The sequence below is a fragment of the Pristiophorus japonicus genome, chromosome 11, assembly GCF_044704955.1.
Source record: "Pristiophorus japonicus isolate sPriJap1 chromosome 11, sPriJap1.hap1, whole genome shotgun sequence".
Taxonomy (NCBI): Eukaryota; Metazoa; Chordata; class Chondrichthyes; family Pristiophoridae; genus Pristiophorus; species Pristiophorus japonicus.
The window spans coordinates 126051980-126078943 of record NC_091987.1 but is presented as its reverse complement, the minus strand read 5'-3'; the positions used below and the strand labels follow the sequence as shown (position 1 = coordinate 126078943).

Genomic DNA, 26964 nt, shown 5'->3' with positions numbered 1-26964 from the left:
GAAGGTTCACCAGACTGATTCCTGGGATGGGGAATTGTCCTGTGAGGAAAGATTGAGTAGACTAGGCCTATATTCTCTAGAGTTTAAAAGAATGAGAGATGATCTCATTGAAACACACAAAATTCTTACAGGGCTGGACAGAGTAGATGCAAGGAGGATGTTTCCCCTGGATGGGAGTCGAGAATCAGGGGTCACAGCCTCAGAATAAGAGGTTGGCCGTTTAGGACTGAGATGAGAAGAAATGTCTTTACTCAAATGGTTGTGAATCTTTGGAATTCTCTATCCCAAAGGGCTGTAGAGGCTCAGTATATTCGAAACAAAGATTGATAGATTTTTGAATATTAAGGGAATCAAGAGATATGGGAATAGTGCAGGAAAGTGGAGTCGGGGTCGAAGATCAGCCATGATCTTATTGAATGGTGGAGCAGGCTCCAGGGGCTGGATGGCCTAGTTCTTATGTTCTTACAGAAGGAAGATGCTCCGCGCTTTCCTCAGGCCACAATTGTTTATGCCGATTTCCACTGGTTTTTACACGTGCTAATGAGATTCTGAGGAAAAGTGCTTAGTTGGAATTACAAATTCCAATAGGACAAGTGTGATTAACAATATATGACTTTAGATCCACTTTCCTTGGCTCAGTGAGTTTAGCCAGTGAGTAGCAGATCCTTACCAAGCAGGAAGATCCCAGCTTCAAAGCCCACTGGATGTTGGTAATTGATCAGTTACAGGTCATCAGGTGGCTTCTGTGCCATTGGGTTAAGAAGGGGGTAAAGAATCATCCACAGTTCCCACTCCTGGCTGGTATCTCATGACTCCTAGACATCAATTAAGAATTGGGAAGGCTGAACAATATATATATATTTTTTATTTCTCTTCACCCTCTAATCCAATGTGGGTAATGACTAATTGCAGCAGCAGGCTTGGCTGTGGTGCCCCATGTGTTTGAATCGCCTTCTGACACTCAGTCAGTGGCCAATTATGCAAAGGAGGTGGTAGGATGATGCTTGTTCAACTATACCCCAGCAAAGGGGAGGGGAGGGAGGAATTTTGCATGGAAATCAAAATAAAATGAGAATTCCTTTCAGCTCGTAGGCTTTTGCTCAAAATGTACAAGTAAAAAGCTTAAAAAGCATTCTTAAACAACTTGAGCTTTATTTGTTGGTAAGCATCATTTAATTTATCACTGGTATCTGAGAACAGGATTAACCGCAGACTTCCAGAACCACGACTGTACATTACTTTGTGCACTTACCGTGAACACTTTCTATTGAGCTGTACAGTACAATGTTCCCTTTAGTTTTATTTGCAGTGCTTGGCCCCTTTAAGGGCCATGCAGCTCACTCAAAATACAGCGCATGCGCGGTTTTTCCTACTTACCAGCTGGTGAGCTGGCTGCGTGGAAGCTCCAGAGCACTGCGCGGCTGTGCAACTTAACGGAAACATTGCTGAGGGCGTGCTGCATTGTCGGAATGGCGTCTTTCAGCTAAGATGTAAAACCAAGGCCCGGTCTGCCCTTTTAGGCGGCACAAAAGATCCCACAGTGCTCTTTCGAAGAGCAGGGGATTACTCTTGACACCTTGGCCAATGTTCATCCCACATACACTCGAAAACAGACGATAAAGTCATTATTGCTGTTTGTGGAACTTTGCTGCGCACAAATTGGCTGCTGCGTTTCCTACATTACAACAGGAACGACATTTCAAAAGTTCTACATTGGCTGTAAAGCAGTGGAATGACCTGAGGTTGCAAACAGTACTATATAAATGCAAGTTCTTTCTTACTGATGGTTACATCATCTAATACAGCTTTGCTGTGCGTCAGATGATGCTGTATGTACATTAGGACCATATTTATAACCTTGTGGCTGCTTTACATAAGCTCCAATTGTGTGCTGTGCAATTCATGTAGCTAAGGATGCTGATTGTGTTTATTTTTCCCCATTTACCTGTATTTGTAGATACTACATCTTTGTCCTGGCAGACCCAAAGCTCACTGTCAGCTACTTCATCATCATGTGTTCCCTCTCAATCCTCAATCTGTTGCTGCACTTGCTATTCATCATGAGGAGGAGCTGTGCTTTCCAGGATATCAGCCAACTGAATACAGAGTTTGCTCTAAATCTTTACCAAAAATTCACCGAGGGTGAAGAATACCGCAACATCATTGTATCCCCAGCAGGTGTCACTGTTGCACTGGGGCTGTTACAGTTGGGAGCCAAAGGAGACACCTTCACGCAGTTGAAGAATGCACTCGGATACACTGTTCACGGTACTGGTGAATCTTGTACGCTACACACGTCAGTAATCTTAAAAAAAAAGCAATTAAGCAATGAGATTTGCAATGAGCAATGGGTAGAGTTTCCGCTGGTTTTATCAGCACAATCCGGGTGAAATCAGCCCATACTGCGCAAGAGATTGGGGAGTTGTAAACGAAAGCTATGTCAGGTGTAAATGGCATTTCCGAGATCTTAAACGCTGGTTTAAAAATTATTTTGCCCAAAGTCGGCCCCATTCACAAAACGGGCCACGGCCCAGATGGAAATAATGAGGATGCTGAGTTTCTTTCGATTATATCCATTCAAATTGAGCTCATTTTCTCAGATACACAGACATTAGTGGGCACGTTTTTAAAGCTCAGAGTGGTGGACTAGACACACTTATAACAAAAAAATGCTTCCTTTTGGTGATAAACCCATTTTCCACCCTTAATAACATCAATGAATATTTTTTGCAAAGAAAAATAAATAATCAATTACGTTCTATTACACAGACCAATAGTGCTAGCTTATGGAAGATTGTGTTTTGTCATTATGCAAACGAATTTTAATAGAAACTTGAACTATAATCTAATCAGTGCAATTTGCACCCAATTTGCAGATTGCACCCAAAGTGGACCCCCCAAATATGTACTGCAAGCATTGATTTCCAGAAATTTATGTTCTGCTTGAAAACCAAAAAGCTTCTCTAGTCTCTCCACACAACTGAAGGCCCTCAGCCCTGGTGACATACTCACACTTGGTCTTCAGCTGTGGAGATGATGCAAGAGGCACGAGGTTGATCTCTCTCGCTCTCAAAGGATTAAGTTACGAAGACTGGGGTTCTTTAGCCTTGACAGATGAATGAGAGGGGGACTTTATAGAAATATGCAGAATGTTACGCAGTAGATTAATCAGAGCACAGCTTCCAGGTAGGTCAGGAGATTGGAGCAACGGGGGCAGATAGCTTGAAAGTGGTGAAAATTTAGAAGACATCAAGAAGGACTTCATGCAAAGAGTTAGGGGGAGGGTAGAGAAGTGAAAACCTTAGATTCATTCAATGGTCAGTTCGATTATTCATGTGATGGATGACCCAAGTTGGACTAAATGGCTTCCCTCATTGCAAACCAATCCCCTCTACGGGCAGTGTGCAATCTGCTGTCCAATCTTCCCAACACATGTAATAAGCCTCCTGAATCAAGCTGGTCTCTCAAATACCAATCCAGTCCAATCCCAAACTCTACACTCCATGAAAGAAGGAAACAAACAAAATGCCCCTCATTTTTTTTTACGATTGTGAGATGACTAGTTTTCAGATTGGAGGCCACCAATTGAATTACCCACATTAGAAACAAAGCATTGTTTTATTGCTTCTTTTCAGATTCCCGACATCCTGAATCATTGCTGTGAGGGGGAGGGGAGGGAAAAGGGTGGAAAGTATTAGGAATCAAGGTCAGTGTTGTTTTTATATCTTCTCACTTTTCTCTCAGAGAACTGTGTGAAGTAGTGGGAGAATTCGCAGGCTGATTAACAGTGTACAGGCCACAACGTGAACGCTCCTTCCATGGCAGTAACCATCTCTATACCAGCTGATAAGGTGGTTAGTCCTATACAGCAGGTGGTTTGTCCTATACAGCAGGTGGTTTTATGGGCTCCCACAACCTATATGATGAAGGGGGGGGGGGGGGTGGAAGAAAGGGGGCACCCCCATCCACCGGATGAGAGTATCCCTCTGGATATCAACCCGGAATTCAGAGCCGGAGCTCCGGTCTCCACTCACCGGGATGGTCTAGAGTGGGGTTCAAACCCTGCAGCTTCTGACTCGGAGACAATTCTACCACTGAGCCAAAGTTTTGCACACTCATCAAAGGAAGCACATTCTAAGATGCCTATCTCATGACTGGCATCACTATTGGTCTGTTTTGAATGGTTTTTATATTTTCAATTTACATAATAAAGCAAAATAATAAATAATTTTAATAAGCTTAGTTACCATCACTAAGCTACTTCCCACAGCAGTTTAAGGATGAAGTTGATGCACGTACCGACTTTAAAATCAGCCGCCATTATATCAGTTATATATATTTATTTTGCAGACGCCAGAGTACAACATTTCTTGCGGACCATGTATGGGGATCTGACAAACTCTACCCACACTCCAGCAGTTCAGCTGGCCTGTGGCCTCTTTGTGGAGTCCAGCATCAAGCTCTCCCCGCAGTTCTCAGAGGACATTGCAGCCTGGATAAATGGCAGCCTGCAACGGGTGGACTTCAGCAATCCCAATGAAACCGCAACGCTGATAAACAAATGGGTTGGCACCAAGAGTCGAGGTAACCAGCACGTGGTGTGATAGTTAGTAACTTAGTCGCATCTGAATTTCACATCAAAAATGGAATAACTTAATGATCTGTTTAAGGAATGGATAGTATTGCAACTGGGATGTTATTGGACTGACTACTTCCTGGAAAGAAGGACTTGCATTGATATAGCAGCTTTTACGACCTCAAGACATCCAAAAGCGCTTTATACCCAATGAAGCACTTTTGTGAAGTGTAGTCATTGTTCTAATTTAGGAAATGCGGCAGCCAGTTTGCACAGAGCAAGGTCCCACAAACAGCCACGTCAAAATGACCAGATAATCTGTGTTTTATTTTAAGTGTTCGGTTGAAGGATGAAGATCTTGGTTTAACGTTTCATCCGAAAGACAGCACCCCTGACAGGGCAGCACTCCTTCAGTACTGCACTGGAGTGTCAGACTGGATTTTGCATTCAAGTCTCTGGGATGGGACTTGAACTCTGAACCTTCTGACTCAGGTGAGATTGAGCCAAGGCAGACACCAATTCCATTTAAAAATCTGGACCAGTAAAAGTGACCATGAAGCTATCAGATTGTCATAAAAGCCCAACTGGTTGACTAATGGGCTTTAGGGATGTAAACCTGCTGTCCTTACCCGGTCGGGACTGTACACGACTCCAGTCCTAGACCAACTTCGTTGACTAATAGCTGTCCTCTGAAATGGTCTATCAAGTCACGCAGTGGTATCATGTTGCTACAACCACGGAGTGCAGATGTTCTGCAAGGTGGCCCACCACCATCTGCTCAGGGCAATTAGGGATGGGCAATAAATGATGGGCTTGCCAGCGACGCCCACATCCCGAGAATTAAAACAAAGAAAAAGCTCACTGTAATCTTGCGCACATATTTCCCAGCATAACTTTACTCTGCTCTTTCAGTTTTCATTAAACATTATATACTATTTTCATGCAATGTGGAGCTGCAGCATGTTGGACCATCGTGTAATGGCAGAATGCACTTTCGATCTCCAGAAATGCAGAGCTCATGATGTCCACCACATTGCAATATGGAGGTGATGAATACTGGCCCAGGTGCTTATGGGAGATGGGCACAACCCTGTATCATTCTTGGGCACCTTCTAGCACCTGGCTCAGACCAGTGCTGGTGGAGACTTGGGCGCAAGTCACTCAGTAGCCTTCTCGGTTACAGCAACTGTTTAGCTCAATCAGAAATCAGAGAGATTCATAAGAATATAATAGGAGGAGTAGGCCATACGATCCCTCGAACCTGCTCCGCCATTCAATATCATGGCTGATCTTCGACTTCAACTCCACTTTCCAGTTCTATCCCGATTCCCCTTAATATTCATATCAAGAAAATTGGATTCAACCAGTTAATGCCTCGCGATGATAAAATAAACAACCAGAGGACACAGATTTAAGATAATTGGCAAAAGAACCACTGGGGCGATGAGAATTATTTTTATGCAGCGAGTTATGATGATGTGGAATATACTGTCTGAAAGGAGGAAGCGGATTCAATAGTACCTTTCAAAAGAGAATTGGAATGCTTGAAAAGGAAAAATTTGCAGGGCTTATGGGGAAAGAGCAGAGGGAGTGGGACTAATTGTATAGCTCTTTCAAAGAGCTGGCACAGGCACGATGGGCTGAATGGCATCTTTCTGTGCTGTAAGATTTATGATTCTATAAAAAGAGAATTGGAATGGAGGGGGGCCCAGTTCCCGACACCTCGGTCTCTGCTTGCTCATAAATTGATTTGCATATTAGTGCAACTGATGCAGGACTCCAACTTATAGAATCAGAGAAGGGTCATAGCACAGGAGACCTTTCGGCCCATCGAGCCCGTGCCGGCTTTCTGCAAGAGCACTTCAGCTAGTCCCACTCCCTGCTCTTTCCCCGTAGCCCTGCAATTTTTTTTTTCCTTCATGTACCTATCCAATTCCCTTTTGAAAGCCACGATTGAGTCTGCCCCCATCACCCTTTCAGGCAATGCATTCCAGATCCTAACCACTCACTACATAAAAAAGATTTTCCTCATGTCGCCTTTGGCAGAAGAACCAATCACCTTAAATCTGTGTCCTTGTTTAATGTTTCAGTTAGAAGTGGAATTCAGATAGGTTTACAATTGCTTCAATGTAGTTTTGAATTTCAATTACAACTTTTAAATAATTTTTTTTGTTTTCATTTTCTGGTGTGGAACCACAAGGGTTATCTTTTGCAGTCACTGTGGGAAGTGATTCATAGATCTGATTAGCCTCTGCCAATCATGTGACCAGTAATACCATGTGACTAGCTTGGACCAAAGAGAGACTACCCTAAAATCAGACACACTCACAGACACAAAATTATATAGCTGGATCCTTGCTGCACTGCGGATGAGTCATATTATTGGGAAATAACAAGATAACTTGTCGAGGGGTAGGGCTCCTTTGTTTAAGGCAGGAAAATTGAGTTAAAGAGCAAACCATTCCCATCTATCACATAAATTGGTCATAGAAACATAGAAACATAGAAAATAGGTGCTGGAGTAAGCCATTCAGCCCTTCTAGCCTGCACCACCATTCAATGAGTTCATGCAACTTCAGTAACCCCTTCCTGCTTTCTCGCCATACCCCTTGATCCCCCGAGTAGTAAGGACTTCATCAAACTCCCTTTTGAATATATTTAGTGAATTGGCCTCAACTACTTTCTGTGGTAGAGAATTCCACAGGTTCACCACTCTCTGGGTGAAGAAGTTTCTCCTCATCTCGGTCCTAAATGGCTTACCCCTTATCCTTAGACTGTGACCCCTGGTTCTGGACTTCCCCAACATTGGGAACATTCTTCCTGCATCTAACCTGTCTAAACCCATCAGAATTTTAAACGTTTCTATGAGGTCCCCTCTCATTCTTCTGAACTCCAGTGAATACAAGCCCAGTTGATCCAGTTTTTCTTGATAGGTCAGTCCCACCATCCCGGGAATCAGTCTGGTGAACCTTCGTTGCACTCCCTCAATAGCAAGAATGTCCTTCCTCAAGTTAGGAGACCAAAACTGTACACAATACTCCAGGTGTGGCCTCACCAAGGCCCTGTACAACTGTAGCAACACCTCCCTGCCCCTGTACTCAAATCCCCTCGCTATGAAGGCCAACATGCCATTTGCTTTCTTAACCGTCTGCTGTACCTGCATGCCAACCTTCAATGACTGATGTACCATGACACCCAGGTCTCGTTGCACCTCCCCTTTTCCTAATCTGTCACCATTCAGATAATAGTCTGTCTCTCTGTTTTTACCACCAAAGTGGATAACTTCACATTTATCCACATTATACTTCACCTGCCATGCATTTGCCCACTCACTTAACCTATCCAAGTCACTCTGCAGCCTCATAGCATCCTCCTCGCAGCTCACACTGCCACCCAACTTAGTGTCATCCGCAAATTTGGAGATACTACATTTAATCCCCTCGTCGAAATCATTAATGTACAATGTAAACAGCTGGGGCCCCAGCACAGAACCTTGCGGTACCCCACTAGTCACTGCCTGCCATTCTGAAAAGTACCCATTTACTCCTACTCTTTGCTTCCTGTCTGCCAACCAGTTCTCAATCCACGTCAGCACACTACCCCCAATCCCATGTGCTTTAACTTTGCACATTAATCTCTTGTGTGGGACCTTGTCGAAAGCCTTCTGAAAGTCCAAATATACCACATCAACTGGTTCTCCCTTGTCCACTTTACTGGAAACATCCTCAAAAAATTCCAGAAGGTTTGTCAAGCATGATTTCCCTTTCACAAATCCATGCTGACTTGGACCTATCATGTCACCATTTTCTAAATGCACTACTATGACATCCTTAATAATTGATTCCATCATTTTACCCACTACTGAGGTCAGGCTGACCGGTCTATAATTCCCTGTTTTCTCTCTCCCTCCTTTTTTAAAAAGTGTGGTTACATTGGCTACCCTCCACTCGATAGGAACTGATCCAGAGTCAATGGAATGTTGGAAAATGACTGTCAATGCATCCGCTATTTCCAAGACCACCTGCTTAAGCACTCTGGGATGCAGTCCATCAGGCCCTGGGGATTTATCGGCCTTCAATCCCATCAATTTCCCCAACACAATTTCCCTACTAATAAAGATTTCCCTCAGTTCCTCCTCCTTACTAGACCCTCTGACCCCTTTTATATCCGGAAGGTTGTTGGTGTCCTCCTTAGTGAATACCGAACCAAAGTACTTGTTCAATTGGTCTGCCATTTCTTTGTTCCCCGTTATGACTTTCCCTGATTCTGACTGCAGGGGACCTACGTTTGTCTTTACTAACCTTTTTCTCTTTACATACCTATAGAAACTTTTGCAATCCGCCTTAATGTTCCCTGCAAGCTTCTTCTCGTACTCCATTTTCCCTGCCCTAATCAAACCCTTTGTCCTCCTCTGCTGAGTTCTAAATTTCTCCCAGTCCCCGGGTTCGCTGCTATTTCTGGCCAATTTGTATGCCACTTCCTTGGCTTTAATACTATCCATGATTTCCCTTGATAGCCACGGTTGAGCCACCTTCCCTTTTTTATTTTTACGCCAGACAGGAATGTACAATTGTTGTAGTTCATCCATGGTCAATCTTTCTCATTGTAGTACAACAAAGTCCAATGTATTTCAGAGTTTGCACCATCTTCAAACTGGATAGGAAACCCAGAAAGACAGAATGAAAGTGTTTACAACTTCCTTTAACAAGCAAAAGTGTACAGAATAAATAATTAGGTTGAATTAAATAGGAAGGGAAAGTAAAGTTAAAATAAGAGCGAAAACAGGGAAAAAGGGAAAGAAGAAGTGCCATGTTAAAATACTTGTACTTATAGAGTATCTTGCAGTGGGGTAGATACATATTGAACTGTTTATTTTAGTAGCTTAAGGTTAAAGTTGTATTAATAAAGCCAAATCAAAATACCCGAGTGGCTTCAATACTGAATCATAGCTTCTTTCTGTGTCAGTGAGAAAATTGAAAACATAAAAAACATTCCAGAACCTGTTAAACAGGTAAACTGTATGGATAAACTTGTAGGGCCAGATTATGTTACACATTTGTATTAACAATGGCAGAATGTTTTGTGAAACAGTTTACCATGACAACGTGGCACAGGATACCTTCAATAAAACACCAGGACACTTGTCTCAAAGATCATCTCTTTCTACAATGGCTGGTTACAGTCATCCCAAACGATAAATGAATCTGCTTTGAACCTGTATTGGAAAACCACTGTTTACAACTTCCTCCGTGCATTATGTTTATTCTCTGGTCAAAATCATGTACTCACTATGAATCTGCCCGTGGGATAAAGGTAACGCATGGAGGAATGTCCAGCTACACTTGTTATAGACAAGTCTGCTCTGAACATTGCAACTGAATGAGTATGGCAAAGTTAGTCTGATTGATTGTTGTAAGTCCATTAACTGAAGTACTCTGCCGTAGGTTTGTTGGAGATAAATGGATATTTTTGGTGTCTTCATTTCTAATTATCTACGTTATGAGTCCAACGAAACATGTGATGGATATAGGTATAGAATCTAGGCTGGCTCTCCACTGAGGGGGTGCTGCACTGTCGAAGGTGCCATCATTCAGATGAGATGTTAAAGCGAAGCCCAGTCAGCCCGCTCAGTTGGACGTAAAAGATCCTATGGCATGATTTTGAAGAATAGTAGGAGTTCTAGCCGGTGGTCTGGCCAATATTTATCCCTCAATCAACGTCACAAACACAGATTTTCTGATCATTTATCTGATTGCTGTTTGTGGGAGCTTGCTGTGTGCAAATTTGGCTGCCATGTTTCCAACATTACAACAGTGACTACACTTCAAGAATACTTAATTTGCTGTAAAGCGCTATGGGATGCCGTGAGGTCGTGAATGGTGGTCTATAAATGCAAGTCATCCTTTTCTTTTTATTCAGCAGCCCACAGGATGCGTGTATTCGTGGCCATGTATAAACATATTCAAAACTATCTGATGGCAGAAAAAGGAGGAAAACTCTAAGACCCATAAATTACCCAGTGTCACTATGCTCCCCCACTTTAAAAAAACAAATTGGTCCCAACAGGTAAATAAAGAGTGCATAAAACTAATTTAGTTAATAGGAATGTGATTCCATTACAAACACAGTACGATGCAGACATTATTATAAGGGGCCTCTCCCCATTTTCAGTATTCTGCTTCTGAGTAAAGCAGCAACCAATATTCCGTAAGTTTCAGCATTTGGTACATTAGCTGAATATCCTAATTGGTGGGTTTTGCTTCTCCCCTTCTTTCAGAAGGCACCTGAATTGGAGGTTTGGGAGCTAGAAAGGGACATGAAGGAGAAAGCGGAGGATTGCAAATCCAGTCTCCCCAGCAATCACGTCGACTTCTACAACCTCCAAGATGTGGGGAGAGGGGTGGGGAGGAGCTTGGAATGAGCCACAAACATCAGCCCAGAAGAGTTTATTTGTTTAATCATTAGAAAATGTGCCAAGAGGATAACCTGCTTAATACAATACAGAAATTCCATTACAACTCACTGACTTCCATTGGATAAGTTAGCCATAGCTTGTAACTACTCTTATAGGTATTTGTAAATATTTTCAAATCACAATTATGACAGTGTAAATTGTGTGTGTTGTTATATTCCTCCAATGTTTAAAATGCCCATTTTCAATGTGCTCTTCAAGTTACACTACACTGCAATGTTGAAAATGCTTGGAAGCCAAAATAATCTGTCAGTGTCATACTATAACACTGTCACATATTATCTTCGCAGGTGAAATTAAAGATTTTATGTCACGACCCATGGCAAGTCTATCGCTTACACAGATTGCGGTTATCAGCACTATGTACTTTAAAAGTACATGGCAGAATCCATTTTCACTTGCAGAGACTCAACACCTCTCATTTACCAAAGCAGATGGGTCTGTCATTAAAGTGCCCATGATGTACCAAACATCAGAGGTTAACTATGGTAAGTATCATACCTTCACTTGTTATGTGTCTGAACTAGTCATCCAGAGAATGCGAGTTCAAATCCCACCTTGTCAGTTTGAGAATTTCAACTGGAAATTAAAAGTTGGCATCAGTAAAAGTGACCATGAAGTTGTTCGTAAAAACCCAACAGGTTCACAAATATCCTTTAGGAAGGAAGCCTGCCATCCTTACCCAGTATGGTCTATATGTGATTCCAGTCCCACACCAATGTGGTGGATTCTTAACTGCCCTCGGAACAGGCCGAGCAAGTCACTCAGTTGATTCACTACTTTCTCAGGGCGACTAATGATGAGAAACAGATGCTAGCCTTGCCAGTGACACCCACATCCTGAGAAAGAATTTTGAGAATCACACATTCGATGCAAAGTGTTAATTTTTCCCCCCTTTAATTGACTATTTTTACCTATTTAAAAAGTTACAGGAAGGTTTCCTAATGTTTATGGCAACTTTGTTTATAAACAGTGTACCACAATTCAGAAGGATACAGGCTTTATCCCTAATTGGAGTTTTGATCTTGCTGTGCCAGAAGTCGAGCAGAAACCAGGAACTTCCGTAATTCCCACTGGCCTGCGCAACAGAAGTATTTTCAAAGACCCAACAGTGGATCGACCTCTTGTCCAAAATACAGTGAGAACTAAACTAAAGCAGTGAGAAAAATGACCAGGAAAAACGTGTGAATCATAGAACCCAAGAGAAAAAACAGACGAGGGCTTTCTACAAAGGTTGTCACAGAGCGGACGCAGGGCATTCTGGGGAGGGGAGGGGGGAGGGTAAACAGCTAGAGGTCGTGGTCCACATCGGGACCAACCATATAGGTAAAAAGAGGGATGAGGTTCTACAGGAAGAATTCAGGGAGCTAGGAAGAAAATTTAAAGGGTAGTAATCTCCGGGTTACTACCGGTGTCACGTACTAATTACAAGAATTGAAGGATAGAGAGGATGAACACGTGGCTGGAGAGTTGGTGTTGGAGGGAGGGCTTTAAATTCTTGAGGCATTGGGACTGCTTCTGGGGAGATGGGACCTATACAAACCGGACGGGTTGCACCTCAACAGCACCAGGATCAATATCCTCGCGGGGAGTTTTGCGAGTGCTGTTGGGGAGAATTTAAACTAGCTTGGCAGGGGGATGGGAACCAGAGAATAAATTCAATAGGAAGGAAGTAAAGCAGAAATTGGATAGCAAGAATCTAGAAAGCGAATCTGTAAGACAGAGGAAGCAAGGCTTAGTAAGTAGTAAGCAAGGAGGTCTTCCTGTGCTAAATAGTATATATTTTAATGCAAGGAGTATAGTGAATAAGGCGGATGAGCTAAGAGCACAAGTAGATACTTGGGAGTATGACATTATAGCCATTACAGAAACATGGCTGAAAGAGGGGCAGGTTTGGCAGATCAATATTCTTGGTTACAGGATTTTTAGACAGGGAGGTTATGCTCAAATTTTACAATACTTTGGTTAGGCCACAAGCTGGAGTACTGCGTGCTGTTCTGGTCGCTGTATTATAGGAAGGAAGGACATGATTACACTAGAGAGGGTGCAGAGGAGATTTACTCGGATGCTGCCTGGAATGGAGAATCTTAGCTATGAGGATAGATTAGATAGGCTGGGTTTGTTCTCATTGGAAGAGATTGAGGGGAGACCTCATTGAGTTGTACAAAATATGGAGAGGGCCTGAACATAGTGGATAGTAAGGGCCTATTTCCATTGGTGGAGAGGTCTATTACAAGGGGGCATAGTTTTAAGATGGTTGGTGGAAGGTTTAGAGGGGATTTGAGGTGGGGGGGGGGGGGGGGGGAGATCTGGAACTCACTGCCTGGAAGAGTGGTGGATGCAGAAACCCTCACCATTTTAAGAGATGGTTGGATGGGCACTTAAAGTGCCGTAACCTGCAGGGTTACGGGGCCTAGAGCTGGTAATTGGGATTAGACTGGAGAACCTTCTGTTGGCCGGCGCAAATATAATGGTAAGTACTGCAGGGAATCAAATACGGCCAGGGTGATCTCCTGGACTAGTTTTGATCGCCTGGATGGGTCGGAGAGGAATTCTCCAAGATTTTTTCTCTCCCTAAATTTGCCTGGGTTTTTAAATCTGGTTTTTGCCTCTCCCAGGAGATCACATCGCTCCGGTTGGGGTGGAGTGTAGACTGTTTCAGTAGAAGGGGTATCACAGTTGTGTGAGGCAGACTGGTTAGGCTGGGTGCTCTTTGCATTTCCGCCATGGTTCATTGGCTTATATGTAACCTTCAGGGCTCTTTGTCGGCCGACGTGGACACGATGGGCCAAATTGGCCTCCTTCTGCGCTGTAAATTTCTGTTTCTATAGGAGGAGGAGTAGGCTATTTAGCCCCTCGCTGCCTGTGCTGCCATTTAGTTAGGCTATGGCTGACCTGTAAGCTCAACTCCAATTACCTGCCTTTATTCCATATCCCTCGATATCCTTACCTAACAAAAATCTGTGTTAGCGGGCTGCCTGCTGGTCAGTATTGGTACTTGGCCTGGCAAGATGCGAGTCCATACAAAAGAAAAAAAGTTTGTTAAATAAATATTGCAATTAAAACAAATCCACACAGCCATTTTTATTTAAGATTAAAGTAATATTTGCCCCCAAAAATTAAAAATTGGGACAACAGCCTTTTTAAAAATAAACTTAAGTCAAATAGTAATGTTCTTGGCAGAAAGCTTTTGGCTGAACCAGCCTTCCCTTCCAAACTTACCATCAGAGTCCTTATGATGATTGTGCAACTAAGAGTCTAGTAGCCACTTAAAACCTGACACTATTTCTTGTTTTATAATTCCATCAGCCTCTTACTAAAATGGAACTAATTGGATGGCTCTTTCAAAGAGCCGGCACAGCCACGATAGGCCGAATGGCCTCCTTCTGTGCTGTATGATTGTGTTTTTTTTCATGTCTTTCTTTTGGTGCGATTTCCCTCATTTAGCTTCACCATTCTGCAAGAAATGTTGCAAGTCAGTTTACATTGCTCTTTAGTCCAATTTCTTTCTAAATTAGCCCAAAAGACCCCACTGCCTCTTATTTTATCCCAGATGGTTCAGTAATTCATCCAACATCGCAGCAGAAAAAAATACTCTTCCTTCATTTTTCAAGTCAGCAAATTGCAGCTTGCTAAACCTGCTCTCTACGGGGATTATTCCAAGAACAGATATATGCCGAGTGGTAGTCAGCATCTTTTCATTCAAGCACAAAATTTCCATAGGGTCTCTTAATGTACTTGCAAAGAAGCTTTAATAGGAACAGAATATTTGTAGATATCTGAACCTGATCCTCCTTGACATCTCTCCCCAACCTCCCGGAATCCAAAAACAAATGCATATAACTTGAATGCAAACTGGCCTATTATGGTTTATTTTTTGTCAAGGCTATTTTTACTGATATTTCCCCTCTCCCCAATATATTACAGGCCAGATCAAGACTGGAAGTAATCAGAGGTTTATAGTGGTTGAACTCAGCTATCTGAAGTGTGCAGTAAGCATGTTTATCATCATTCCCAGTGAAAGAAAAAAAAACATCTCCTCTATAGAGCCACACATCACAGCCCAAACACTTTCAACATGGACCAATAGCATGAGAAGAATGAAAATGGAAGTTTTCTTACCCAAGTAAGTCTGATATTTGGTGTCAGTGATAATAAATTCATGAACGGGGAAAGGGTGGGTGAGTGGGACTAGCTGAAGTGCTCTTGCAGAGAGCCGGCACAGGTTCGAGGGGCTGGATGGCCTCGTTCTGTGCTGTAACCATTCTATGATTTGTCAACTCACAAAATCTATTTCCTATCAAAATAAATCAAAACTCTCGCAGTGGCTTAACCATGAAGCATGACAACACTACACAAACCATCTCCTAGCACATGCATTGATCTTCTCAAAATGGCAGACTGTTGCTCTACAGTGGTAGCGACTGCAAAAAAAAAGGACAAATCCAATCCAGCCAATTACCGCCCCATGACTCAACTCTCAATCATCAGCAAAGTAATGGAAGGTGTCGTTGACAGTGCTATCAAGCGGCATTTACTCACCAATAACCTACTCATCGATGCTCAGTTTGGGTTCCGCCAGGACCACTCGGCTCCAGACCTCATTACAGCCTTGGTGCAAACATGGACAAAAGAGAAGAGTTCCAGAGGTGAGGTGAGTGACTGCCCTTGACATCAAGACAGCATTTGACTGAGTGCGGCATCAAGGAGCCCGAGTAAAATTGAAGTCAATTGAAATCAGGGGGGAAACTCTCCATTGGCTGGAGTCATACTCAACACAAAGGAAGATGGTTGTGGCTGTTGGAGGTCAATCACCTCAGCCCCAGGACATCGCTGCAGGAGTTCCTCAGGACAGTGTCCTAAGCCCAACCATCTTCAGCTGCTTCATTAATGACCTTCCCTCCATCATAAGGTCAGAAGTGGGAATGTTCGCTGATGATTGCAGTGTTCAGTTCCATTCGCAACACCTCAGAAAATGAAACAGTTCATGTACACATGCAGCAAGATCTGGACGACATTCGGCCTTGGTCTGATGTGTGGCGAGAATGTTACTTGCCACTTAAATGTCGGGCAATGACTATCTCCAACAAGCGAGAATCTAACCACCGCCCCTTGACACTCAATGGCATTACCATCAACATCCTTGGGGGTGGGGGGGGTGGGTGGGTCACCATTGACCAGAAACTTAATTGGACCAGCCACATAAATACTGTAGCAACAAGAGCGGATCAGAGGCTGGGTATTCTGCGGCGAGTGTCGCATCTCTGGACTCTCCAAAACCTTTCCACTATCTACAAGGCGCATGTCAGGAGTGCGATGGAATACTTTCCACTTACCTGGATGAGTGCACCTCCAACAACACTCAAGCTCAACACCATCCAGGACAAAGCAGCCCGCTTGATTGGCAACCCATCCACCATCTTCAACATTCACTCCCTCCACCACCGGCCCACCGTGGCTGCAGTGTGTACCATCTATAAGATGCACTGCAGCAACTCGCCTCGGCTTCTTCGGCGCCTCCCAAACCCACGACCTCTACCACCTAGAAGGACAAGGGCAGCAGGTGCATGGAAACATCATCACCTCCAAGTTCCCTTCCTTGTTACACACCATCCTGACTTGGAAATATATCACCATTCCTTCGTCGCTGGGTCAAAATCCTGGAACTCCCTCCTCAACAGCATTGTGGGAGTACCTTCACCACACGGACAGCAGTGGTTCAATAAGGCGGCTCACCACCACCTTCGAGGGTAATTGGGGATGGGCAATAAACGCTGGGTTCGCCAGCGACGCCCACATCCCAGAACGAATAAAATAAAAAAATGTAGGTTAATTTTCAAATGCAATACCACTGCTGAATTTAGCTTCCAACGAACTCCCAAATTGTGATAGCAGCCATTTCAGCCCTGGGAGACCCACTTATGAATGAATACATCTTAAACATCTATTTATTTTTGCCTGCCTATTGGTATTTGAGCTTCCTGACAGTTCAGTTAATTAAAAGTTGTCTTGTTTAATTAACTCCTCCTGTGCTCCAGATGAAGCTAACTGAACAGAGATATCATTCAGCAGTTCTTCCTGCTTTAGTAATTATAGCGCAGTTAATTCATGATCATTTTTGATTGTCAGTCATTATTGTAAAAATGGGCCAAATACATCAACGAGATCTGTATTTACTGCAGTTGTTTTATTTAATCTTAGGGAAAATATGACTATATTCATTCGTTAGCTGCCTTCCAATATAATTGAGAAGAGATTTCAATTATAAATCTAACGTCGAGTTTTTTCCACTTTTTTGGTTTGGTGAGAATGTTGTACTCAACGTAATGAATGACGCAGTGCTGGGGAATAGATTACTTTTCTGCTATTTTACAGGCAGTGTCAGTGATATGATCTTCCAGGTCAGATGTAACAGCCAGATGCAGAGCAGAGCTGCCTCCACTTTGCCCCAGTGTGAGATTTCCATTCCGTGCACAAACCATCCTTGTACCACTGAGTGAGATTGGCAACTACCATCAAGTTACATGATGTTTTTCGCTGTGGATTTATATAATCCAAGAACCAGCAGGGACGAGGGAGACTTTTGTCCCATCAGCCTGGGCTAGATTGGAATCCCGGTCTGAGAAATGAAAGGACACTGCAACACCCAAGCCCTGAAATTTTATTTTGTCACCTTCCTTTTGGTCCTTTCCATCCAACTTGCTTTTCCTCCAAAGGAGCAGTCAATCTGCTCTTAAGTTTGCAAAGAAATGTGCCGAGAGATCAAGGCCACCGGATACTGGATTTTCTCCCTCCCCATGGAGCGAGTCCTTGTCTCCATCCAATTGAAATATCTGCCAATAAATAATGCACCCTTTACAGTGGGGAATCATGGCACATAGACACAGTTTAACCATGCTGAATTGGAATACTGCACTCATGTCCTTTAGTAATATAGGTTTTGTTTGAGGATATGAGAACATATTCCTCTCTCTCTCCCAATTTTCTCCCCACCAGTCCACACACTTGTACTCAAAGCAGGTGTGGGTAATATGCTCAATCCCGGACTTAGTCCATCACCAAACAGTAAACATTACTGAGGGGGTGGGGAGAGAACATCTAGTTTTCCCTCTCCTTACAGGGAAGCATGTGCACAGCAGCGTATAGAGTGGGGAGTCAACAAGATAAGAGATCAAAAACCTGTGTCTCCCACTCCTTGATTGCATATACTCACATACTGATATCCTGTTTCAATGACCATCAATTTTTAAAGAGTCATATTTGGGGGCAATTTTAACTGAACCCACCCGGCAGAAAACTGACAGGATCAGATTGTCCGCCCATTTTACACCACACCCCAGTTTTACTTTCCATTGAGGTAGAGGTTAGATTAAAATTACCCCCACTGTCTCCGTGGTAGAGTATTAAACTGACACTATCTTGTCTTACTTTTAACATTTAGGTTTAAAGTGCAAAATAAGTTCAACCTTAAGACGGTGCTAACCACTTTGGGAATCATTGACCTTTTCAATCCCAGTAAAGCAGACTTCAGAGGAATTTCGGGTAAGCAGCATGCGAATCCTAAGGCGGCAGGATAGGTTTATACATCAGAAACGTAGCATTTCAGTAACAGACTTTTTAATATTCCTGCATATTCAGTTAAGAAGCAATCTTGGTCTCCATGTTAAAATCTTGAAGCCACATAGTCATACGCAGAGAAATGATTTCATGGTTGACATTTAAGTATTCTTTTCCAAGATAAATCAAAGCAAATTGGCTTCTGGCAAACACCAATGAATGAAACCAACAATCAAGCTCCATTTTTAAATCCAACATATGATTTTGAATGTTGAGTAATAACTAGTGATGTTTCATAATTTTAGAGCACGACAAACTGTTTGTTTCTGAAGCTATCCATGAAGCAAAAATAGAAGTAACAGAGGATGGCACTGAAGCTGCAGCTGCTACAGGTATTTACTGAATCGAATGAGTATTCCCAAGTTTCTACCACACAATGATAAAGATGTTCCTTTCCGAGACATACAAAGATAAGGACAAACCTGTTCCCTTACATTGGAACAGCAGATGCAGTGCTCACATATGACCAGAAGGCTCATTGTCTGTTTTCTGGAAAGTTAACAAGCATGTTAAATCTGCCCTAAACCTGTGGTGTCAGTTGTGGATAGCACTCTTGCCTGAGTCAGAAGGTCATGGGTTCAAGTCCCACTAGAGACTGGAGCACAAAATCTGGGCTGACACACTAGTGCTGCACTGTTGGAGGTGCCTTTTGGATAAACCGTCTGCCTTCTCAGGTGGACGTAAAAGATCCCACAGCACTATTGTGAAGAAAAGCAGAAGCGTCCTGGCCCTCAACCGACATCACTAAAATAGATTATTTGGTCATGTATCTCATTGCTGTTTGTGGGACCTTGCTGTACACAAATTGGCTCTTCCCCCTGTGGAGAAGGAGAAAATTTGAGTGTAACTCATCCCAGAGCAGCAAACAGCATCTAAATTCAGTTAGTGGAGAGGCTTTAAAGTTGCCCGGCCTCACCACTAGGGGGCATGTGGACTATGCTCCAAGGGTACCAGAAAATGGATTTAAAAAGTGTTACCTTCAGAAAGTAAAGTTGGCATAGCTGCTGGTATGAGGTGGGAGTGAAATAAAGGGAAGAACATTTCACATTTAATATATTAAGCAGATATAATGAATTCTCCTCATCTGTCACATATATGGCAATGACCTTTTGCCATGTAGAAAATTAATTTGTTCAAATATACCAAATTTACAATACAGATTACAATATCAATTGGACTTCTAAAAGGAAAATAAATGGGCAGAAAAACATAGGATACAAGCGATTCCTCCAAGGCAGTAAAATGACAGATATATAAAAGGGATGAAGGAGGATCTAAAAGATAGATCTATTTATAGGCAATGCATTCATAGGACTAATAACAGGACAATACACATCTAAAAGAAAGAAAAGGCTGAGGCAATCTCAGCTGAGGCAACAGAACCAGGGCGGAGGGAAAATGTGGCAGCCTGGATTTCTATTCCAGACTGCTTGCTATGCAGCAAACCACGCAGGATACGTGCTGAAGATCAAGGTCGGAGTCACATAGCCTCACCAAGAAGCCTGTGCTTCAAGAATGACACTTGGGTGAGGCGCTAAAGGGTTACAGTACCCACAGAACATCAAACTCACATGAGGGGCACAGGGAGGGAATAATTTGAGTGGTGGGGAAAAGAGAAGGAAGAACCAGTTAAGACAAATACAAATGTATAACTTGGGTATTAAATGTTACTTAAACCTAGAAAATTCATTTCACTAACAAACTATAGATGTAAATCTAACAATTGTGAATGATTCTATTCTGACCATAGATCTTGTAACTACATTCCAATTTTGTTTTAGCTATGGTTCTACTGAAAAGGTCCCGAGCCCTTGTATTTAAGGCTGACAGGCCATTTTTCTTTCTACTGCGGCATTCCAACACAGGTAATGTATATTTATATATGTGTTGCCTATAATACACAACATATAGGTATACAACTAATCTTCAGTTGCAGTAGTTGTTGTTCAAATTTGAATATATTTTACACACAGGTGATTCAGTCATGCAAACAGTAAAAGTTAACATTAAGACACGACAGTTTAATTGTAGCACAAATTATGCTCCGTTCTCAGCCAGTAGAAACAAAACAACAACATTAATGATAACAACTTACATTTACATAGCACCTATAATGTGGAAGAGCATCCTAAGGCACTTTCACAGGAGCGCAGACAAGAATGGACACCAAGCCAAAGAAGCCGATATTAGCATGGTTAACTAAACTCTTGGTCAAAGAGGAGAGTTCTCAAGAGGGTCTTCAAGGAGAGAGCTGGAGTGAATTCCAGAAAATAGGATCTATACAGCTGAACTTACAGCCATCAATGGTGAGGCGAAGGGAGGGAGGATGCACAACAGGCCAGAGTTGAAGACACGCAGAGCTCTCAGGGGGCTTGTAGGGCTGGAGAAAGTTACAGAGAAAGGGAGAGTCGAGGCTATGCAGGGATTTAAACACAAGAATAAGAATTTTAAATTTTAAGCATTGCAAATTGTGAGCCACTGTACGTCAATGAGCACAAGGGTGATGGGTGAACAGGACTTGGTGCAGGATAGGACACCGTCAGCAGAGTTTTGGATGAGCACAAGTTGACGGAGGACAGAGGGTGGAAGATGGGAGGTCAGCAAGGAGAGCATCGGAACAGTTGAGTCTGGAGGTAACAAAAGCATGGCTGAGAGTTTCAGAAGGTGGGCTAAAGCAGGGGCGGAGGAAATTCCACACCAGTTTAAAAAAAGATGTGGCATATACTCCACCTTCACCCATGATGCTGATTAGTATACTCCACATAGCACGGGTAATTGTCACTGCAGCACTGCTCCAGGTTATACAAGTGGCTTTATTTTCCTGGATGCAGGACAGAAATGAACACAGCCATGTGACACTAGAGTGTGAAGTTAGTTATCTTTCATGATCTAACATAGGAACAAGAGTAGGCCATTCAGCCCCTCGAAACTGTTCCGCCGTTCAATGAAATCATGGCTGATCTGCGTTCTAACTCCATATACACACTGTTGGCCCATATCCCTTAATACCTTTGGTTAACAGAAAGCTATCAATCTCCGATTTAAAACTAACAATTGATCTAGCATCAATTGCCATTTGCGGATGAGAGTTCCAAACTTCTGCACGCTTTGTGTGTAGAAATGTTTCCTAATTTCACTCCTGAAAGGTCTGGTTCTAATTTTTGGACGATACCGCCTCATTCTAGAATCCCCAACCAGTGGAAATAGCTTTTCTGTATCTACTCTACCTGTTCCACTTAATATCCTGAAAACTTGATCAGATTACCCCTTAAGCTTCTACATTTTAGGGAATGCAACCCTAATTTGTGTAATCTTTCCTCATAACTTAACCCTTGAAGTTTGGGCATCATTGTGGTAAACCTACGATGCATTCCCTCCAAGGCCAATATATCCTTCCCAAGTGTGGTGCCCAGAACAGCTCACAGTACTCCAGGGTTTTGTATAGCTGCACCATAACTCTACCCCTTATATTCTAGTCCTCTCGATATAAAAGCCACCATTCCATTAGCCTTTTTGATTATTTTCTGTACCTGTTCATAACATTTTAATAACCTATGCACCTCGACCCCCAAGTTTCTTTGGACATCCACTATTTTTAGCTTTTCACCATTTAGAAAGTACCCTGTTCTATCCTTTTTAGGTCCAAAGTGTATGACCTCACATTTGCCTACATTGAAATCCGTTTGCCACAGCTTCACCCATTCGCTGAATCTATCAATAGCCCTTTGTAATTTTATGCCTCCATCTACACTGCTAACGATGTCGCCTCTCTTTGTGTCATCGACAAATTTGGATATATGACTTTTTATGCCATCATCTAAGTCGTTAATAAATAGTGAATAATTGCAACCCCAACACAGATCCCTGCAGGACACCACTAGTCACATCCTGCCAACTTGAGTAGCTACCCATTATCCTGCCGCTCAGCTAATTTCCTAACCAGCTCAAAAATTTGCTCTCAATTCCATGGGCTTTTACCTCAGATAAGTCTGTTATGTGGGATTCCATCAAATGCTTTCTGAAAGTCCATATAAATAACATTTATAGACATTGCTCTGTTCACTACTTTAGTCACCTCTTCAAAAATTCAAATCAGGTTCGTCAGGCAAGTCCTACCTTTCACAGATCCATGCTGGCTCTCTCTGATCAACTGAAAATTTGAGGTGTTCAGTCACCCTATCCTTTTCGACTCTAGCAATTTCCCGACAACAGATGTGAGGCTAACTGGTCTATAATTCTCTGGTTTCCCTCTCTCGCCATTCTTAAATAGCGGAGTGCCATGCGCAATTTTCCAATCTGAAGGGACGATTTCTGAATTGAGAACTTTGGAAGGATATAGTTTGGGCATCTACAACGTGCTCACCTACTTCCTTTAAAACCCTGAAATGGAAACCATCTGGCCTGGCCCTGGGGATTTGTCACTCTTTAGTACCATTATTTTCTTCATTACTGTTATTTTACTTATTCATTTTAGAGTCCCTGTCCCCGATTCAATATTAGTTTATTTGGGATTTCCAGCATACTATCTCTTTTACTGTAAATATTGACGCAAAATAATTATTCAACTTGTCCGCCATTTCCCCACTGTCAGACAATATCCCCCACTTTCAGATTTTAAGGTACCACATTGCTCCTGACCATCCACTTCTTCCGAATGCAACTGTAAAGATTCTTCAGATTGATTGATATCCCTTGCAAGTTTCTTTTCATATTCCCTTTTGTAGCTCGATTTGTTTTGTGACCCTTTGCTGTTCTTTGAATCCTTCCCATTCGCCAGGATCTGTGCTATTTTTTGCATTTTTGTATGCCCTTTGCTTTCGTTTTACACTGTCCCTTACCTCTTTAGTTATCCAAGGCTGGTTTTTTTGGGCAAGTAGAGCTTTTGCCCCTCAGGGGTATAAAGTGCTTCTGTATCACCTGAAAATTATTTTTTGAACATCTCAGTGACCTGTCATTTTACCCATTAACAGATTTGCCCAGTTTACTGTGAACAGTGTGTCTCATCCCGTTGAAGTCGGCATTACCCAAATCTAGAATCTTAATAGCTGTTTCGCCTTTCTCCCTTTCAAAGGCGACTTTGAACTCGATCTTGTTATGATCGCTATCGGATAAATGTTCACATTCAGTTAGGCTGTTAACTAAATCTGGCTCATTACAAAATCTAATATGGCATGCCACCTTGTTGCCTCTAGGCCATATTGTTGTTGAAAACTACCCCGGGCGCACACAAGAAATTCACTACATTTCTAACAAGTGCTAGTCTGCTTATCCCAATCTATATGAAAGTTAAAACCCACATTAAAACCACACTGCCGTTGCTGCACATTTGTCTAATCTCCGCATTTATACAATCTACCACTTCACAGCGGCTACCAGGGGGCCTACACACAACTCACTACAGTTTTAGATTCTTTCCAATTTCTTAATTCAAACCCATATGGTCTCCATTGGCTGCTTACCTCTCTTTAAATCCTCATAATTGAAGTGATTTCATCCTTAATCACTAATGCTACTCCTCCCCTCTGCCATTTTCCCTATCTTTCCTGTAGACCTGACAATCTGGTATATTTAGTTCCCTGTCCTGACTGCCTTGTAGCCCAGTCTCAGAAATGGGTACCATGTCATACCCTCCAATTTGAATGTGTGTATGCAGAACATTTAATTTATTGCTTATACTCTGGGTTTGTAAAAAGAATGCTTATTTGGGCCACACACCTAGCCTGTCCTTCAGCTCTAATGCTTTACTCACATGTTTCTTATTTCTCCTGGTTTACTCGCTTTACATCTTTTAGTTTTCCCTTTACATGTAGCTCCTGAAGCACAATTTCTGACTGCTACTCTACTCTCTTACTTGTCATTTGTTTTTGAACTACTATTTGCATTGCAATTTCCCCAAGCCCTTCCCCTCATTATGACAAGAAAATGAAAGCCACCCGCCTCCTCGCATTTGTAGGCTCCCTTGATTCCCACCCTAATTAAAAAGTACTTCATTCCTTACATTTTCATCTCTGCATGACTTAGAATCATACAGCATAGAAGGAGGTCATTGTGCCTATGCCAGTTCTTTGAAAGAGATATCCAAATTAGACCCACTGGTCAGGTAGGCAAAAAAAGTGGCAAATAGAATCAAATTCAGAGAAGTTTGAGGTAATGCATTTGGGAAAGGCCAACAAGGCAAGAGAACACACAACAAATGGTAGGATACTGAGAAGTGTAGAGGAACAGAAGGACCTTGAAGTGCAGATCCACAGATCTCTGAAGCTAGCAAGTGGACAAGGTAGTTAAGAAGGCATGCGGCATGCTTTCCTTGATTAGCCGAGGCATAGAATATAAGAGCAAGGAGGTTATGCTTGAACTGTATAAAACACTAGTTATGCCACAGATAAAGTACTGCGTACAGTTCTAGTCATCACATTACAGGAAAGATATGATTACTCTCGAGAGGGTAGAGGAGATTTAAAAGGAAGTTGCCAAGACTGGGAAATTTTAGCTATGAGGAAAGATTGGATAGGTTGGAGTTGTTTTCTTTGGAACAGAGGAGGCAGAGGGGAGATTTAATTGAGGTGTATAATATTGAGGGGCCTAGATAGAGTGGATAGAAAGGACCTATTTCCCTTAGCAGAGAGGTCAATAACCAGGGGGCATAGATTTAAAGTAGATATTAGAAGGATTAAAGGGGAGTTGAAGAAAAATTTTTTCACCCAAAGGGTGGTGGGGGTCTGGAACTCTCTGCCTGAAAGTGTGCTAGAGGCAGAAACCCTCATTTGATTTAAAAAGTAGTTGGATATAGCCTTAACCTACAAGGCTACAGACCAAGAGCTGGAAAGTGAGATTAGGCTGGGTGGCTCTTTTTCGGCCGGCACAGACACGATAGGACGAATGGCCTCCTTCTGTGCTTGTACACTTGTATGATTCTATGACTCGCCTGCTCTGCAAATCTTTTCTTTAAGTAGAGATCCAATTCCCTTTTGACAGTTTCTATTGAATCCACTTCCACTACCCTTTCAGGCAGTGCATTACAGATCATAACTCGCCAAGTAAAAAAAATTCCTCATACCCCCCACTGGCTTTTTGCCCATTATTTTAAATCTGTATTCTCTGGTTATCGACCCTTCTGCTAATGGAAACAAGTTTTCCTCTTTCCACTCTTAAAACTACTCATAATTTTGAACACTTATTGTGCCAACTGTGGCTCAGTTGGTAGCACTAGGCAGAAGGTTGTGGGTTCAAGTCCCACTCCAGGGACTTGAACACAAAAATCTCAGCTGACACTTCAGTGCTGAGGGAATGCTACACCTGTTGCAGGTGCTGTCTTTCGAAGAAGAGCAGGGGAGTAATCCCTGGTGTCCTGGCCAATATTTGTTCCTCAATCAATACAAAAACAGATCATTTGATCAATATCACATTGCTGTTTGTGGGAGCTTTCTTTATGCAAATTGGCTGCCGCATTTCCCACATTACAACAGTGACTGTACTTCAAAAGTACTTCATTGGCTGTAAAGCGCTTTGGGTTGGGATGTCCTGAGGATGTGAAAGACTCGATATAAATGCAAGTCTCTTTTCTCTTTTAAATCTCCCCTTAACCTTCTCTGCTCTAAAGAGAACAATCCCAGCTTCTCTAGTCTCTCCACACAATTCTCCCTGGTACAATTCTAGCAATCTCCTCTGCATCCTCTCCAAAGCCTTAACGTCCTTTCAAAGATTGGTGCCCAGAATTGGAAACCAGAACCCGAGGACGAACCAAGTGATTCATAAATTGCCTTACACATACAATAATAATCCTTCATGTTTTTGGTAACTATCAGTTACATCTTGCATATTGACTAAGTTAAACAGTTGATCATTTGTAACTACTATAAGCTCAAAAATAACTCAGCTATACATGGGTTATAATTGCAATATGTAGAATTCTATTTATTCAGAATGATTTGACTTTCACTCAGAAGTTTTTGATTTATGTGCATGATGTAAAATGATATTAATATTGTCCATTTAATCCCACAGGAACAATTCTTTTCATGGGCCGCGTGATGGATCCTCTTGAATAAACACATTCTGAAGTGTTTTTTTCAATTCTGAAGAAATAAGATTTCTTGCCATTTGAGGAACTTCTAGGACAGTGTGTATTTATTAACTATCTACCTTGTCAATTTAAACAGCAAATAACAGTCTAGCTGAAAGAGGGATTATATATTTACCATACATATCTTTTGTTATATAAATTTGGAGTGACAAAATAAGTTTGTATGCAGTTATACATCTATCCCTTATTTTAATGACAGCATTGTAATGCTAAAGA

At 42.3% G+C, this 26964-nt stretch overlaps 1 protein-coding gene across 1 annotated transcript; it reads left to right on the top strand.

Moving 5' to 3' along the window:
* The first annotated feature begins 2000 nt into the window (after positions 1–2000).
* Positions 2001–26964, top strand: serpine3 (serpin peptidase inhibitor, clade E (nexin, plasminogen activator inhibitor type 1), member 3). The gene is made up of 8 exons (XM_070893053.1): positions 2001–2268; positions 4351–4584; positions 11339–11536; positions 14976–15174; positions 18490–18590; positions 18911–18997; positions 20447–20530; positions 26670–26964. Exons 1-8 carry the CDS (start codon positions 2013–2015, stop codon positions 26711–26713), a joined length of 1203 nt encoding a protein of 400 aa, XP_070749154.1. The 5' UTR covers positions 2001–2012; the 3' UTR covers positions 26714–26964.

Bases quoted from the DNA above. Each gene is read 5' to 3' on its own strand.
- serpine3 (XM_070893053.1), top strand. From the start codon at position 2,013: ATGTGTTCCCTCTCAATCCTCAATCTGTTGCTGCACTTGCTATTCATC. The intron at 11,537-14,975 runs GTAAGTATCATA...AATATATTACAG, and splicing joins AACATCAGAGGTTAACTATG to GCCAGATCAAGACTGGAAGT. The intron at 18,591-18,910 runs GTAAGCAGCATG...TCATAATTTTAG, and splicing joins AGACTTCAGAGGAATTTCGG to AGCACGACAAACTGTTTGTT.